The sequence below is a fragment of the Haliaeetus leucocephalus genome, unplaced genomic scaffold (genome assembly GCF_000737465.1).
Source record: "Haliaeetus leucocephalus isolate CR32 unplaced genomic scaffold, Haliaeetus_leucocephalus-4.0 Scaffold165, whole genome shotgun sequence".
Taxonomy (NCBI): Eukaryota; Metazoa; Chordata; class Aves; order Accipitriformes; family Accipitridae; genus Haliaeetus; species Haliaeetus leucocephalus.
In genome coordinates, this window is record NW_010972601.1 from 444,435 (window position 1) to 460,398 (window position 15,964).

The following is a 15,964-nucleotide window of genomic DNA, read 5'->3' on the forward strand; positions in this document are numbered from 1 at the left end:
TTACAGAGAAAATAAGGTTTATGATTTGAACATGATCGTAATGACAGCATCATCAGGAGGACAAGATCAAATTCCCAGTCCTGCCGCTTACTCACTTTGCATCTTCAGCATTAGCACTTATTATCTTTCTGGCCTGGTCAACCCAGTTGGAAAGCACAGGTTAGTAATAATAGTCTAACTTGTCAAGGTAGCTAATAGCTAAATTGCTATCCTCCACTTTGAAAGCCTCGATTAAAGAGAGTAAAGAATAACATTCTCCAGCGTCATGCAACATCCTCCTCACCTTTACAATAAAGTCTGTACTGCAGTCTGAAATCCTCTCAGAGCAGTTCTCCCAACTAGTCAGAGTTATTTCTAAATCCCAAATGCATCGTAATGCCCCATTATAATGTCTCAGGCAATTCTGTTGTGAAGAATGGAAGACAACGGCAAGCTGACCCTCCCCCTTGGGCCTCTTTTCAGCCAGACTCACCTCCTTTCCTGAAGCACTGAAGTGAAGATCTGTAGGAATTCCTCAATAAAAGGCTGAATATTCTCAAGGCTGCAGAAAACAATGGCACAGAGTGAAAAACTCAGTGGTAAGCCTACCGCATTGCACAATCTCCGCATTCTGCCTCACTAGCCAAACTAGTCACACTTATACATAAAGGGAAAATCCTGTTTGAAAATAGATTTCAGAGCACTTTTTGGCTTTCACAGGAGCAAACAGTCAAAGGGAAACGAGTTTCTTTTATGGCTTCAGCAAACATTTCAGCCAGCTAGATCTAAAGCCGTACCACAGTTAGAATTACAAGACTTGAGACAGACTTTACAAATCACAGTTTGATGCCTCAGACTTGCAATAAGCAGAAAAGGGCGTGTAGTGTTTTGGTAATTGCACTCTTATTATGTGTCTTGGGATTATACCAGTAAACCTCCCAGAAAGTGCGTGCTCACCCTACGTAAGAACATATGCCAAGCAAACTCCTGTTGCAACCTTTCTGTTATAATGCCTAAACCTCCGATTGCTGCTGATACATCAAACCTCACAGCAAGCCAGAATGCTCTCTGCAGTACATAAGTCTTAAGAAAAAAGGTATTTCTCTAGAAGCCAGACACATCATTTTCACAGTAGCCTCAGCTCTTGTCAAACTGGCCATGAGTTTGAAGCTGTCCTTTACTACCTCTGAAGTATATATAGTCCTTAATACTGTAGAATCTGAACACGTTACACTCCTCAGTTCATTTATACTTTCAATATTCTGGTGGGTACTGAAAGGCAATACTGAGGTAAACAAGGGTAAGGCAAGGCTGCTATTGCTCCTTTAAGGATTGGATTTACAGCACAGATTGGGTGATAGAGTCCAGGTCACAGAGGAAGTCAAGGAAGCAAATCCAGGTCTCTCATAAGGAATTCCACCAACAGACCCTCCTCATCTTCTTGGACGACTCTACTGATATCAAACCAGGGAAAATATTCAAGCAGAATGAGAGCTGTAGAGACCAACAATCTACAAAACCTGTTAACAAGCACGGGCAAAGAGAGACTAGCCCAAGAGACCACTGGCCTTACAATCAAGATCCAGGTTCTTGGCTCTGTTCCCAATATGCAGCATGATTTTGGGTCATTTCACTTCACTTCTCTATTTTAAAATAGAGAATAGTTATACTTGCCTTAATTTTGAGATTACTCAGAGCTATCAGTTAAGTTTCCACAATAGGAGGCGGGGGAAGAACTAGGTAAAGGCATCAGTATCTAGATTTAAAATGACTGTTTTCAGTGATCTATAACACTGCATCACTTTTACTGTGGTGTCTCACTCAAGGTGTCTACACCATTAGAATTTGCAATTTAGCCACAAACTGAGGTTAGAAAGCTCATTGGACCACAGCATTAGCCCACTCCAGCGGGGTCAACACACAACTCACCACACCAATTCTGGATCATATAGCTTCATGTGGAACACTCCTGCTATGCAGGACAACAGACTTCTGATCTTAGCCAAAGTCTTTGGCTACAACCCCAACACAAATAGGAGTATCCGTTCATTTTCTCCAGTAAACCTGAAAATGAGGAAACAATCTCCCCCACAACAGCAATCAAATAACTGGCTAGTACCACAGAGCCCAAGTGCCAATACCTGCTTTCTAAGATGGGTTGCAGACAGACTTGGTTTATTAGGATGTGAAAAGCTTCTATCATCCTCTTTCTGGAATGTGAAATTCTCCTCCACAAATCAGCGAAAACACTTCAAAGAGAGTAAAAGACACTGTTGGTGTCAGCACAAGAAATCTGAATCTTTAACACACCTTTATTCCAGAGTTAACCCTCTAGAGGAGGCACTTCATTAAACAGAATTGTTCCTTTTCTGCAAGGACCAGATATTACAGCCATTTCATAGTCATTAAGGAAAATCCATGCTCTAAACAAAGTTGGTCTCAATCACCAATTGTCCCCACGGCTAGACACGTAATATCTCAACTGTACCAGCATAGTCTGTGCCTTAAAATGAGACCAATCTATACATAGAGAAACCATTCACGTTTTCACACTTTGTTACAATTTGAATGGATCTCCCATCAAATTTCTTCTTAGACAGCAGTGAAAGAAATCATTAGTCACCCCACTGCCCAGGAAAATTTTGGAATTAGAAAAGCCATCTCTTCAGAGTTCTTTGAAGCAGCATAAAAAAGATAGAAACACTCCGCAGAGGTGGGTAAAGCAGCATGAAGTGAATTTTTAACTAAGCCCTGGGAGAGTTTTATTGAAAAGAAAAGGCAAGCCTTTGCAGACATTTTCACCTGTTATCCTCATAATGCCTCTTCTTAATTGCAGATTCCAGCTCAGGAATTGCCAATTCATAAAACGAAGCTAATCTGTAGAAAGGGGCAACAAAACAGTAACTGTCAACTGAGGTTTCAAAAATCATTTGCTAAAAGACAAATCAAATTGTTAATTTCATTAAATTCTCCTCACTAGCAGTACTCATTAGCATTATCCCATTTTGTTATTTGTTCCCTGAAACACAAGCAAGCGAATATGCAATAGACAAAGAGCAGCTCTCTAACGAAACCATCAAGGTATCTTTGAAGATGTAGGCAAAGAAATGCATTTGAAAAGCATCATGCTACTGAACAGAAGAACAATCTGCCCAACTGAGGAACATCCCAAACACAAATTTGCAGTCTGCAATGAACTGATCGGCTCGAGTCTATCCCAAAACACCCCCTCCCACCCCTATATCCTTATGGCCCTATGCTGCTGTATGCTAAAAACTGGATATGAAACAGGATATGATTTCCAATAAAGTCTTACTAGTCTTGCTATTCAGCTCTGCTCTAGGCAGGTATTTAGATGAAAGTATCCAATATGCAGAAAGGCTAAGAGGATGTTTCAGTAGAATGGGGCAGGGAGGAAACAAAGAAAGTTAGTTTGGTCCAGTTTCACATTTTATGTGCCAGGCAGCCCACGCAGACCCTTTCCTTCAGGGACTGAGCACCAAAAGGTGCAGAGAAAGACCTTCACAGAATAACAGCCACTACTGCTTTCTGAGTAGCTAGGTGTTATGAATAGTGATTTACAGCACTTTGCACAAAAGCCAAGCTGAACTGATGAGCAGAGGCTCCATTAGGAACATTATGTCTATGTCTCATATTAAGAGCCAAACATGTTAAATGAGTATCCTTGAGGCAAATGTAGCAGAAGCTGGTTGATACTTTCAGTCAGGGAGAGAAATTAGCAAATGCCAGCAGATTGATTCACACTCACAGAGGTTCCAAAAAGATGATACGTAAATCAGTTTTCCCTCGCCACACTCTAAAGACTCACTCACTAGTCCATATTGATAAGTAATGAAAATGTTGCTGTTGTCCCACTTCACAGAGATCAAGACTATTTTAGCACATCTGACATCAACAGTAGAATTAAAAGCAAAAGGCTTTTCCCCTCTGAGTAACCAAGCACATAAGCAGTGCTGCTTGCCAATCCAAACAGCAACCAGCAGTCCACCAATCTGCTCGTCTTTCAATAACCAACTCGACAATGACATCCAAAGAGGACAGAAACCTACACACCCCAGAGCAGCATTACTCAACCTGTTGTCCATAAACCACTGGCAGCTCTAAGACTTCAGAAGTCTGCAACATGATTGGAAACAAAAGCAAAATACAAATGTGTGTTCATTCACACTAACAAGCAAACAAAACAGGGGAAATAAGGGCAATAAATTAACACTTGGTCCTAAATAAAGGCTGTTACAGAAGACTCTACAAGATGATCTGGGGGCTTAAAACACCTGGAGCAAGCTGGGTAAGTGCCACTCAAGGACTTGCAGCCTCTGTGGGAACACACTCTGCTGTCTGGTCCTTGAGACCATCCTGACTTATTGCCACCATGATCCAGAGTTGGACAGGGAATTAGCTGTCAGCCCAGCTGTGATAGTGCTGGCTTGTCATCCTCTCCCAGGCACTCAGCTTTTGCCAAACATCAGTAATATTCTCTAGCGTAAAACTTAGGCATAACATGGAACAAAAAATGTTTATTTTCAACCCTTATGGACTATCACACTGAAATACTTTCTACTTCCCTTGCTTTGGGTCCTATGGCAGGGAACTTTTTTTGTTTCTTTTTTTGTTTCACAACTCTTTTCTGCTCATCCCTCTCCACCCTCTCCAAAGCACACCAAGTACTGTTTAGCTGGGTTTTGAAATTGTCACGTTGCCTGGCTTTAGGATGACTCATAGATAATGATGAAGGTGAACATGTAACAAACTCTAGACGTCCCTACATTCATTTATGTATTATTCTGTATTCCTGTCAGTGTGAACCTAGCAGTCTCTAGTTGCATTAAATCTGTCTACTCTTTTAACAATGAAGGGACTGGGACAGGACACAGCAGCACATTCAGTATTTTTATTTTGCTATTTTGCCAAGACAAGCTCTGTCTGCAGTCCAAGAAGTACCTGTAACAAAACTCATGTTTTTGGAAGGTCTGGCAAGCCAGTGGGAAGACATCAAGAAACGCCCAGAGCGTCGTGCAAGTGTCACATAAGTACAGCACAATGTCCTTCAGCTCCTGAGAGAAAGAAAGAGCAGTTACTGAGAGAAAAGCCAGACCAGTTTTCCTAGGAACATAGTATAGCTCACTAACAGGGACACACCATGCTCAGACCAAGCCTTTTTCCTGACTGCACAAAGACAGTCTGCTATCAATCATAAACACGTTACTGGGTCTAGAGGCAGAGACAAGGTCTCTGCTAAAACTTCCACCCTTTAAAGATCTCTAATGCAATCCCAACTGCTCACTCTCATTAAAGATTCTGTGAGGTTATGAGAATCCTTCTCATACCCTGTTTTGGACAGTGGCTTTGTCCTCAATATATCCTCCACACACAGTATTCTGCCTCATCTATTACTGCATAGCAGTAATACAAGAATTAAAGGGATGATTTCAATGGTCCATTTCAGTGCAAGATGCATTTCCAGGGTAGCTGTAACAACTCCCACACACAAACTGTATGACTAAGACTGTATAGAAGGCCGTGCTCACTGATGTGGGGCCTGTCTTTGTACAGCACCCAGCACACAAAAAAACCCCCTCTTAATTAACTGAAGTTAAAGTACACTGTTGTTAAACAAACATTTCTGAAGAAAAATAAAATCAACTCTGATCACTGTCAGGGTTACATGGATACTTCTGTCAGATACTCTGTTACATTACATATAAGCTGGTTAAGCGAAAAAGATGGCACGTTTAAAAAGAACCTATGATACAATGGATATGGTTGAAATGCACACAAGCAAAGCAACCAACTCATGGCGGAAAGGCTTTATCATCAAGTCATATGACAAACAGTGAAACAATGACATGGAACCATGTGCTGTATCAGCCACCAGTATTTGGGAACAGAATGACCTTCTGTGGTCTTACTGCTCCACGACCGTTCAGTCTGCAGGACTACAAACAGCAAAATACAAGGAGCAACAGTTCTACCTGGAGGGGCATGTTCCCTGGAGTCACATTTACTTTTTCTTCCAATTTCTGAGGCTCAGCAGAGGCTCCTTCACACTGCAAACCACACTTATGCAAAATATTGTTGAACACCTAAATCAAGAACACACCAGTGTTAAAACAGACAGGGGAAAACAGTGGGACATGCTTTATCTTGTTAACAACCACTGCTATGATCATGTATGCAATAAGGGACTATTTCCCTACAGGACAGAGCTGTGTAAGATGAATGCTGCAACAGACTCTTGCAGACTACAGCAGGAAGGGCCACACCACACTTCTGAAACTCCCTGCAGCTTGCAATTAATTTAAGTGCAGCTGCATATGGTTGTGGTGCCGAGACAGGGATTGCAGCTAATCCAAATCCTTAGCTATGTGAGAAAAATCAGCCAGCAAGGCCAACACTGGGAAGCCACCCAGGATCCCTATTTGCAACAGAGTAGTGGGACAACTGGGAAGTTAACACCACCTCCTGCTTATGAGCTAGTCCCAAAGCCTTCCTGCCCTCTCCCCTGAGGTTAGGGGCTCTTGTTTATAAACAAAGAATGTGGGGGGAAGATGATAGGATTAGGTTCCGGATTACTAACAACCTTTGGAGTAGGACCAACTTAAAAGCAACTCCTCTACTTTTGCACCTTGAGAGATCTGTGAAACCCTCCTCCCAGAGATATGTGAATGGGTGGCTAAAGGTACTGAAGTTACATACTTGGGGTTAGTATTACTATTCTACAGGGCATGTAAGCTCCTAAACCTGCACAGGTATCAACTCTTTTCAGTGACAGTTTTATGGATCAGTAACAACACATCTTTGAGCTGTACATCCATACACTTGAGATACACTGGTATCACCCTGCAGTGGTTACGAAAACACACAGTAAAGAAACCAGTGCTCTGCAGAGAAACTGCTCCGACATGGCACATCAGGAAATGCAAATGGAATCTCTCCTGTCCTCCCCAGTAATTCATTTGAAGGTTTGGTCTTGCATCCTAGGATATTTTTTAAACGTGATATCACCTCTGAGATTTACCTCTAACAGTTGCTTAAACACATGGGGAAAAAAAGAAGAATGTGGGCTTTCAAAAAGTCAAGTGACATTATAGGTGTCTTGGGGTAAACAGTATCTTGGGTTTGTTTATTTTTGTGCATAGGTGAGCTTTTTGAGGACATAAACATGACATTTTCAAGGTACAAAGACATCAAGGCACCTTGATTTCCCCCTCAGGTTAAATGTGAATCCTGCTTACTGAGTCTGGGGAATATAAAAGCTGCTTATAAAAATGAAAGCTTAGACATGGAGAGGTGCTAAATACCTTTTGTATGGCAACAATGCATCCCTTCCAACAGATTTTCATTTAATCCTGAGAACCTGCAGTGTTAATGCTAACCCATTCTACTATGTCAAGTCTTAGCTACCTCTCACAGTCTCTATTTTGTTGCTTTAAGTTTCAATGCTTCCCCCGCGGGGCGGGGGGGCAGCAGTACAAAGAATACTTTTTGAACTGCCTAACAAAAATTCCTGCAGACGCCAGAAGCTGAAGGAAGGTAACAGGAAACAATCATCTAGTAATAGGTTTTGAACCTTTATCTAAAACTATCTGACACACATTAGCATAAAGTATAGAAAGTAAACAATAGCAAATATATTCTGCCTGCCTATGACCACATTTGCTCCCTTCTACCCTCTAAGCTATGCCACATTTCCAGATGAAATCCAAGCCCTGGGCCAAGCAGGAAAGCAGTACCTGGAGGACAGTGGGCAGAGTTTCATCTAGATCACTGAAGTAACTTGGTTGCTGAGTGAAGATATTTTCTGAGAAGAGAGGGGGAAGGATACCATTTCCCATTAGTTCAGACATTCATGCCAACAAGCAAATTTGCACCAGAAGATGGACTTGTATTATTACTGACACCCCACCCCCTCCAGATACAGCTAATAACCATTTAGGACATGGGCACAGGCTCACTTCTCAACTCATGCACAGGGCCTATTCCTATAAAGCTGGCCCATCAACTCTTCAGTGCAACAGGAGAACTGGCAATGAGAACATGCTCATCAGAGCAGAGCAAACAAGATGTTAGATGATTCACGCCCCAGAGGCTGAATCAATGAATAATGCAAATACTATCGCTAAACATTCTTAGTTCCTTTATTTGACAACTGGAGTTGACTTTTAATTACTGATAACAGTTCAGCATACACTGGAAAATGTTCTGCAGAATATTTCTTAAAGGTAATGAGGCTTTAGTAATACCTGCTATTATATTACTAGGACTTCATTATCTTTACAAAATACTCCACTGAGTAATGGCATACCATAAATCCTCACCAAGTAAGCAGAGAGGCTGCCTATTTTCCTGTGAATTACTGTTCAGATGACGAAAATTAACAGAGTTCTTCAGCAAGGACAGAGCACAGGTAAGAGTTATGAGACAGGTTTCAGACAAATTTATACCCTCCAAAGAACCTAACTTTATCAAGTTAGGAACTACACACCAGAACTGCTCATGCCATTTCTGTCACTACATAATGCAAATACTCAAGTGAGCAAATCATCGGTCACTTGCGTGCAGCATTATTGTGTTGCACTCCAGAGCATGTGTATAATTCAAATAAGGTTTCATACACTTAGGTCATCTTCAGAATATTTTAAGACCCAGATAATCTAAGCTCCACATCTGAAAGAAAACTATTTATCTTGTCAAGCCTCAGAGGTGGTAAGAAGGCATGACAGATTAATTTAAGAGTAGAAGTTACTGAAAAAGGATAAAGGGATTAAAAAATACAAAGGTTTATATTAAGCTTTTCTGGTCTGGAAATTTGGCTGCATCACATGATCTCTAACACTTCTCATGTTAGTCAACTTGGAACTGAGACAAAAATAACTACCAAAGAAAGGAAAAAGTTTCATTACATGAACTGCAGACAAAGTGGGTTAGAATTTAGGAAGAACTCAATGCAAGGTTAGGTAATCCTCCATCTGTGCTTAGGTGGATGTTAAAGATCACAAGTGGTTCCCTTGTGAAGGGAGCACGGGATAAATACAGAAGCTAAACCAATATGCCCCATCTTCATTACGCAGGTTCTACCGTCCAAGGCTGAGACATTACTTAGTATGCACTTCCCACTAAGATTGTCTGTACAGATACAGAGAAATCGAGGGATAAGCACAGCTTGAGCAACGCTCTGAAGTGCTTTGTGGTTTGAAGGCACTATATAAAGCAATGTCCGCATTGGAATTTCAAGTTCTCCCACTTCACAGACCAGTGATTACCTCGTGTTGCACATTTCACTCGACTCCCAACTCTGGGAACAAAAGCACTCATATGAGCAGTTGGACTGTGCCCCATCTTCTAACTCTCCTCCCTCCCTGCTCAGGAACTGAGCTCTTTGCCCCTTCCCATCTCTACCAGCATTTTACAGAGCCCTCATGGTCCTCTTACAGTGGCTAAGGACGCACTTAATTGGCATGGGAAACAGCTGCTGAGGCATAACCGAGCCTTGGTTCATGCCTAAAACCATGAGCCCAGCTCAGGACAGCTAAGCAGCAGGACACAATACTTTCCTTGACATAGATGAAGTTCACAAGAAAAAAAGAAAAAAAGTAATCTGATCTAGGAATTGATCTAGAAATTACAGATTCTAGTTGCTACTGAACATTTTCAGAGCAGTAACACTGGTATAAAACCCCACTCATCACTTGCCATTATACAACTAAGCAAAAGCCTAAATGCAAGAAGTTGTTCCTTGGCTTTAACTAACCAATCATCTTCTGGAGCAGGAGACCATTTCCTTTCCCAAAAAGCACACAGAGATCCAGAATCTTAGGGATGTCGAACAGGAAATTATTGTAAATAATTTCTCCAAAGACAGAGGGAGTGATAAAATGATCCTACAAAGAAAAAAAAAAGTAATTTAAAGGATAATCCATATGTTACTCTGTAAGAACTCCAGCATTATAATGACACCTGTAAAAACATCTCTCAAAGGTGTATTACAGATTTTGCTTCCTAGAAGGGAGCAACTCTGCTTGCGCCAGCTTCTGTAGAGCCCTCCATCCCCACATTCCCAGCTGCTTGTCACTGCCACTACACCATCCACCCCACTGGCCTCACACCCCTGCAGGGCCAGGCCACACCATGAAGTGAACCAATCAACCTAAAAGTTAAAAACAAAAAGCTACTTACAATTCATTCAGTTCCCAGACCTGGCTCACGACATGGCCAAATAAACTGCTGAGCTGACACAAGAATGGCTCAGCTCAGGAGTAGGAATGAGTAACCAGGCATAGAAACAGCTTAACTGGCACTAACACTGAAAAAATACATGTGAGATCACAGCCTGAGGTTATTGGTACCCAGGAAGAGTAGAATCAAGGCACCAAAGATGACTGCATCAGTGACAAGTAGGAAGAAAACCCATGAACTGCAGCTCTGTGTCAAAAATATGCGACTCTACCATTGAAGGAATTTCTAAAATTCCATCATCTCTGACACTGAGAAAGCAGCAAGCTAAAACGTGATTTCAGATTTTCAGAAGACAAATTTGCCCATGATAGCAAATGTTTTCAATCACAGTGAAAGTAAGTCCATTTTCCCTGCTAAAGCAGAGGGACAGGGCTTTATGCTGGCTAGGTTCAATTTCTAGAACTCCTGCTGACTGCCCGCATGACAACAGACTATTCATTCTCTTCAAATTACTCAACTATAAAATGGTTTCAAATGCTTGCCTGCCTCATTGGAGCGGTAAGATTTAATCAGATCCTGGAATGAAAGACACCATAGAGGTGTCAAGTACTTTTGCTGAAGTGGTGCCAGCTGCAGGCTCTAGCATTCCTTCTATCGGTTCCCAGCACCCGTCCTCCAACTCCCACTCCAAGACCTTTCCTCAAAATGTCCTGAATGTCACCACTGTGATGATAATCAAGATAATCAATACTTCACTAAACAACACATCATGAACCAACGAGGATATCAAGGGAGTAATTGCTAAAACACAAGGTGCTTCACTCATCCTGCCCAAAGGCCTTGTCAAAATTCCACAGCTCCGGATGGGAGCTGCACTCACACAATTAGGGCTCAGTATGTCTTTCAATTACAATGCCAAGAAAACAGTAATTTAGAGCAATTTCATTGTGTGCCCAAAACTTGCGGAAAGTTCAAGGAGAGACAAGTATTAGCGCAGATTACGAGACACTTCATGGCACAGAGGAAGCTAGTGATAGCCTGAAGAACCTCTGTTCATGCAGCCATATGAAAGCCAACTTGCTCTTTTTTCCTCTTACAGCAATGTATCATACCACCACACATGGCTAACCTGCTATTACTTAGTTGATCGCCTGGATCTCCTACCTAAGAAATCATTGCATAGTTCAGATAACCACTCAGAGCTGAAGTATCATCTCCATACAGAGAAGCAGACTGATAAAAATAGCCAGGGAGAGGAACACAGTTGGACGTGCGAGTAAGAAACCCAATTAATTTCTCCAATTGTCTTTTTTCCTAAGCTATACAGCCCGGAGCACCTGCAAGGCAAAGAAATATTTACCTTGGACTCCTTGTGAGTGGACATTCTGAGGAAAGTCAGGAAGACACTCTGATGAAGACATTTCTGCATGTCGTTCACCTCTGGAAGGCAATCCAACAAAGCATCAAACTTGCGAGGGGCATAGCGCAGGTAGGAATCCAGACATTTCTGAAGTGTCTCATCAAATATTACCTTGCACAAGGAAAGACAAGAAAATGGAAAGAAGGAAATGTCACACATTCATAGGTTGTGCTCATGGGCACCCTGGTTAAATTTAAAAGCAATCTAAAACATTCAAGAGTGCTAAAAGGATACACATATGCATCAAATACAAGCAAACTCTTAAAATCCACCATGAAAAATCTATAGGGAAATACTACTTTCTTTGCACTCTAAGGTGCAGTAATTAAAATTAAAATGCTTGACAAGTGACATAATGAGCACATACAAGTCTTTATAAAAACAATTTAAAGTTCATGGCTTTTACGAGCACCTAGATTGTTCATGCTTTTTCTTCAGTGTCCACAAAACAATTATTACCTGGCACCAAAATTTGTCATGAGGCAAAGCCAGAAGCCAGTTCAGGTCATCTGCAATGAATTTTGCTCGCTCCAAGAATTCTTCCACTAAAGCAGGGTCTCTGACAACAGGTGGCGGTCTGTATAGCACAAAAGACCGATCTGCTTTTATTTCTGGGTGCTGCAGAAAGCCAAAACACTGTATTAAAACTACAGACCAAGTGACAGGAATGCCCAGTTACCATTTGCACTGTTCACCGAATTTTAGGAAATGACACAAAATTACACTTTAATACAATTTGACATTCAGTTCCCTGGTAACTTCCCATTTTCTAATCTTTCAAGGCAGCAGATCAGTGGGCTTGTATCCTTATTTATCAGCAGTATTTTCAGACCTTCATAGTTTGGTAGATGTTGCTCCTTGCATTCTACTAACGAAAGGCTTGCAAAGCAATCCTCCCACAGCTTCAAAATAAACAGCAACAGCTTAATGTCATGGCTTTGAAACGTGGCCTGGACTCTCTCTTTGTCCTCTAAACTGCTTCTCGCACAACATTCCATGAAGTCAAACCAACATGACCATGAAATACAGAGAAGAAACATTTTGCTACCCTTCCCAAGGGTTACTGTACAGGCTTTGCCCAAATACTCCCACCCTAGAGTGAGAATCATGTTGAGTAGCGAGCAGCAGCTTCAAGCTCTGCCTCAACCCACACGTATGCCCAGGGTAAACCTCCTCACGAACAAGCAACATTAATGGCAGGTCCCACTTTGTGCCCAGAGGGCTCTCTCCATGCCGCCTTATTTCTGTGAGAAAAGGGTTACTGTAGATTTAATTTTCTGATTTCACTAAGCTGAAGCCACAGGGCGGGAGGTCACAGTATGCAAGTGGATGGACTTATCCCAGTGCTATAGCTCAAGCTAAACTTCATGCAGAGCTTGCAAAAGCTCCCAAAGCATTCTCTCTATTGCAGCAAAGTTTACATTACTAATCAGGCTGTTCCTTCAAAGAATAAGCAGTTTGAGGAGAATACAGTTTACTACAGATGTTGAACACAGTAAGTTTTGTTTTGCGGTTGGTTTTTTTTTTTATGGTGGGTAAATGAAGTCTCAACTATCTGCATGCAGTAAAAATTTCTTTAACAGGCAAGCTAACCAAATTTCATCATATCCTAGACAAAGGTGTAGTTTTGCCCAGGCCTCAACATAAGACAATTATTTATTACAGGTCTTGTTTGGCTTTCAGGAAAAACAGAGCTCACCAGTGCCGGTAAAGTTCTCAGCTTCCCTGTCTTGGGATCTCTTTCTGTCAGCTGGAGTTTATCCAGAGGCAATGCTGGCATAGTGATGACTTGTTCCTGTCTTCAGCAAACACAAAACAAAAGCAGCACAGGATGTGTTTTACAAGGTCAATCAACCAAAAGCATAACAAAAGAGGCTACAGCCTTACTGTTACACACATACATGCAAGTGGCTGGAAATATATTTATGCAAAGCAATTTACACACCACGCAAATGCCAAACCTCAAGGGAACACCCAAGAGTCACCTGCGCATGCCTCAGAAGAAACCTGTAATGTGGTGCTATACTTTCATCTCTGTTCCTTATTGTTGTGGCTTGGCCCAACTAAGCACCATGCAGCTGCTCGCTCACTCCCCCCACCCAGTGGGATGGGGGAGAGAATTGGAAAAGAAGTAAAACTCATGGGTTGAGATAAAGACAGTTGAATAGGACAGAAAGGGAAGAAAATAATGATAATGATGATAATAATAATAATGATGATGATAATGATACAATTAGAATATACAAAACAAGTGATGCACAATGCAATTGCTCACCACTTGCTGACTAATACCCAGTTAGTCCCCAAGCAGTGATCTGCCCCTCCTGGCCAGCTTTCCCCCCAGTCTATATACTGGGCATGACATCACATGGTATGGAATACCCCTTTGGCCAGTTTGGGTCACCTGCCCTCCCAACTTCTTGTGCCCCTCCAGCCTTCTTGCTGGCTGGGCATGAGAAGCTGAAAAATCCTTGACTTTAGTCTAAACATTGCTCAGCAACAACTAAAACATCAGTGTGTTATCAACATTATTCTCATCCTAAATCCAAAGCAGAGCACTGTACCAGCTACCAGGAAGAAAATCAACTCTATCCCAGCCAAAACCAGGACACTTACTGAGAGGCCACAGATATCTTCCAGGACAACAAAAAGCATTTTGGTACATTGTTTAATATGGAAGCTTGATATTTAAATCTCATTCCCAAAGAGTCGGGCTGAAGTCTCTGATTTTGCAGTCTCTTTTAATGCTTGCAGTCTGCTTCCTGACAGTATAAACTGGAGAGGCAATCAAAGCACGTCCTGCCAACATACTATTAAAAGAATATTTTTGGTGCTTACGTGGCAGAATCACTTAGTACTCATCCAGGTAAGGTACACAGGGTGAGCCTACAAAACACAGCCTTCCTTTCCCCTGCCAATTCCCATGTGCTCACAAAAACACATTTTAATCTTCAACAGCATTTTTAGGCTCAGAAATATTTCAATTAACTTCCTGAAATTAAATGTAAGTCAAACAGAGTAATTCAGAAGAAAGTATGTTGTTATGTGCATTGTTAAAAAAGTTCATAAATTAACAAAAAATGAAAACTGCAGGTTAACAGAGCTTTTCATTTCTTGGGGGATTTATGGTATTATGATTTCTGCAAAACGGTACTAAAAAATTATGTTCCTGTTAAGGTCTAAGATCACAAGTCTCCTTATATGCATATTTAATTGCATTCACATTGCCTGGGCAGAATAACTATTAAAACAAGAGAAGTGTCTCTACAGCTGAATAATACTGATTCAGGACCAATATCACAGTTTAGACAGCAAGTGAAAGAGTAACATTTTTAGTTCCAGAGAATTTGAAACCTATGGATTTAGGCAAAAATTGTCATCTAACATCTTAAATAAAAAAAATAAAATACAGTAGAACAATGCCAATATGCACAGCTTAGAAAACTTAAAATAATTATGCCTAAGGGACTACCACGATTAGAATATTGACAAAAGCATTTTCAGTTTTTTATGATAATTTCTTTGGGGGGGGACAGGACAGGACACACCAACTTTTCAGCAGAATAAGCCAAGCTGGTTTTCATAATATAATTAATTTGGCTGTTAAAATTTCTAGAGTCATTCTGAAAACTGCACATAGAAGTGTGTGTTTGCAACAAGGAAAAAAATGTCAGGTGTCTCTTTTTAAGCCTGCCAAGCATCAAAATCTCCAGTCCAAGTCAAAAACATCTTGGAAGAGACAGGCCCCCTGGTCAAAAGCTTATTCATCAGAAGAAGAGGATAAACCTGAGTATGGAATATCCTCAACACAGAGAATCATTCCTGATCACTATCATGCTTCCCCGCCCTCCCCCCCCCCCAAGAGCTTTCGTCTAAACCACAAGGACAGGATTAATTTGTCATACCCTGTGATTTCAGGCACGCAGTGTAAGAGCCAAACAGCCCTGACAAAGAATACAATGAGCCAAACTTTTGCCAGGGAAACTCATTTTCACAGCGTCAGAAATGTTCTCTGCCCTGCACTCCCTACTATCCACCGAGGCGCACAGACAAGGGGACATCCATGTTCTGAGGCCGAGGCACCCACCACAGCGATGCTGGCAGAACAGGGCTGCCATGCTGCACCTTCGCTAACAGCAGCGGTGTATGTTGGGTGCACTGCTAAAGTGTCAGCCGAAGCCCCTGCAGCCCTCTCTTCCCCTTTCCCTACTTTGACATCACCACTCCTAATTTTCACCCTGCTCCCGCAGCTCAAGGGCCTCTAGTGAGCCAGCGGCAGGCACCCACCCCTACCTCCCACCCCTTCCCAAGCCAGGCACCCAACTGACCTCTGCCCACACCTCCCTGCGCACCCTCCTCCCCCGTGTG

At 41.8% G+C, this 15,964-nt stretch overlaps 1 protein-coding gene across 7 annotated transcripts in view; it reads right to left on the reverse strand.

Annotated features, from left to right (window-relative positions):
• The window catches only part of ASCC2 (activating signal cointegrator 1 complex subunit 2), a 32,011-nt gene that overhangs the window by 15,300 nt on the left and 747 nt on the right, over window positions 1–15,964 (reverse strand). For 2 of the 7 annotated variants that reach the window (XR_774095.1, XM_010563331.1), the window contains exons 2-12: window positions 14,213–14,406; window positions 13,296–13,395; window positions 12,056–12,214; window positions 11,537–11,707; window positions 9,752–9,881; window positions 7,734–7,801; window positions 5,973–6,083; window positions 4,942–5,054; window positions 2,782–2,856; window positions 2,121–2,228; window positions 473–541 (exon numbers count right to left, since the gene is read on the reverse strand). Coding sequence is in view for 6 of the 7 variants with exons in the window: in XM_010563331.1 (XP_010561633.1) it covers window positions 473–541; window positions 2,121–2,228; window positions 2,782–2,856; window positions 4,942–5,054; window positions 5,973–6,083; window positions 7,734–7,801; window positions 9,752–9,881; window positions 11,537–11,707; window positions 12,056–12,214; window positions 13,296–13,395; window positions 14,213–14,295 (1,187 nt within the window). In the remaining variant the exon portion in view is untranslated. The remainder of the gene's footprint in view (window positions 1–472; window positions 542–2,120; window positions 2,229–2,781; window positions 2,857–4,941; window positions 5,055–5,972; window positions 6,084–7,733; window positions 7,802–9,751; window positions 9,882–11,536; window positions 11,708–12,055; window positions 12,215–13,295; window positions 13,396–14,212; window positions 14,407–15,964) is intronic. The other 5 variants (XM_010563334.1, XM_010563333.1, XM_010563332.1 and 2 more) reach the window with 4 other exon arrangements.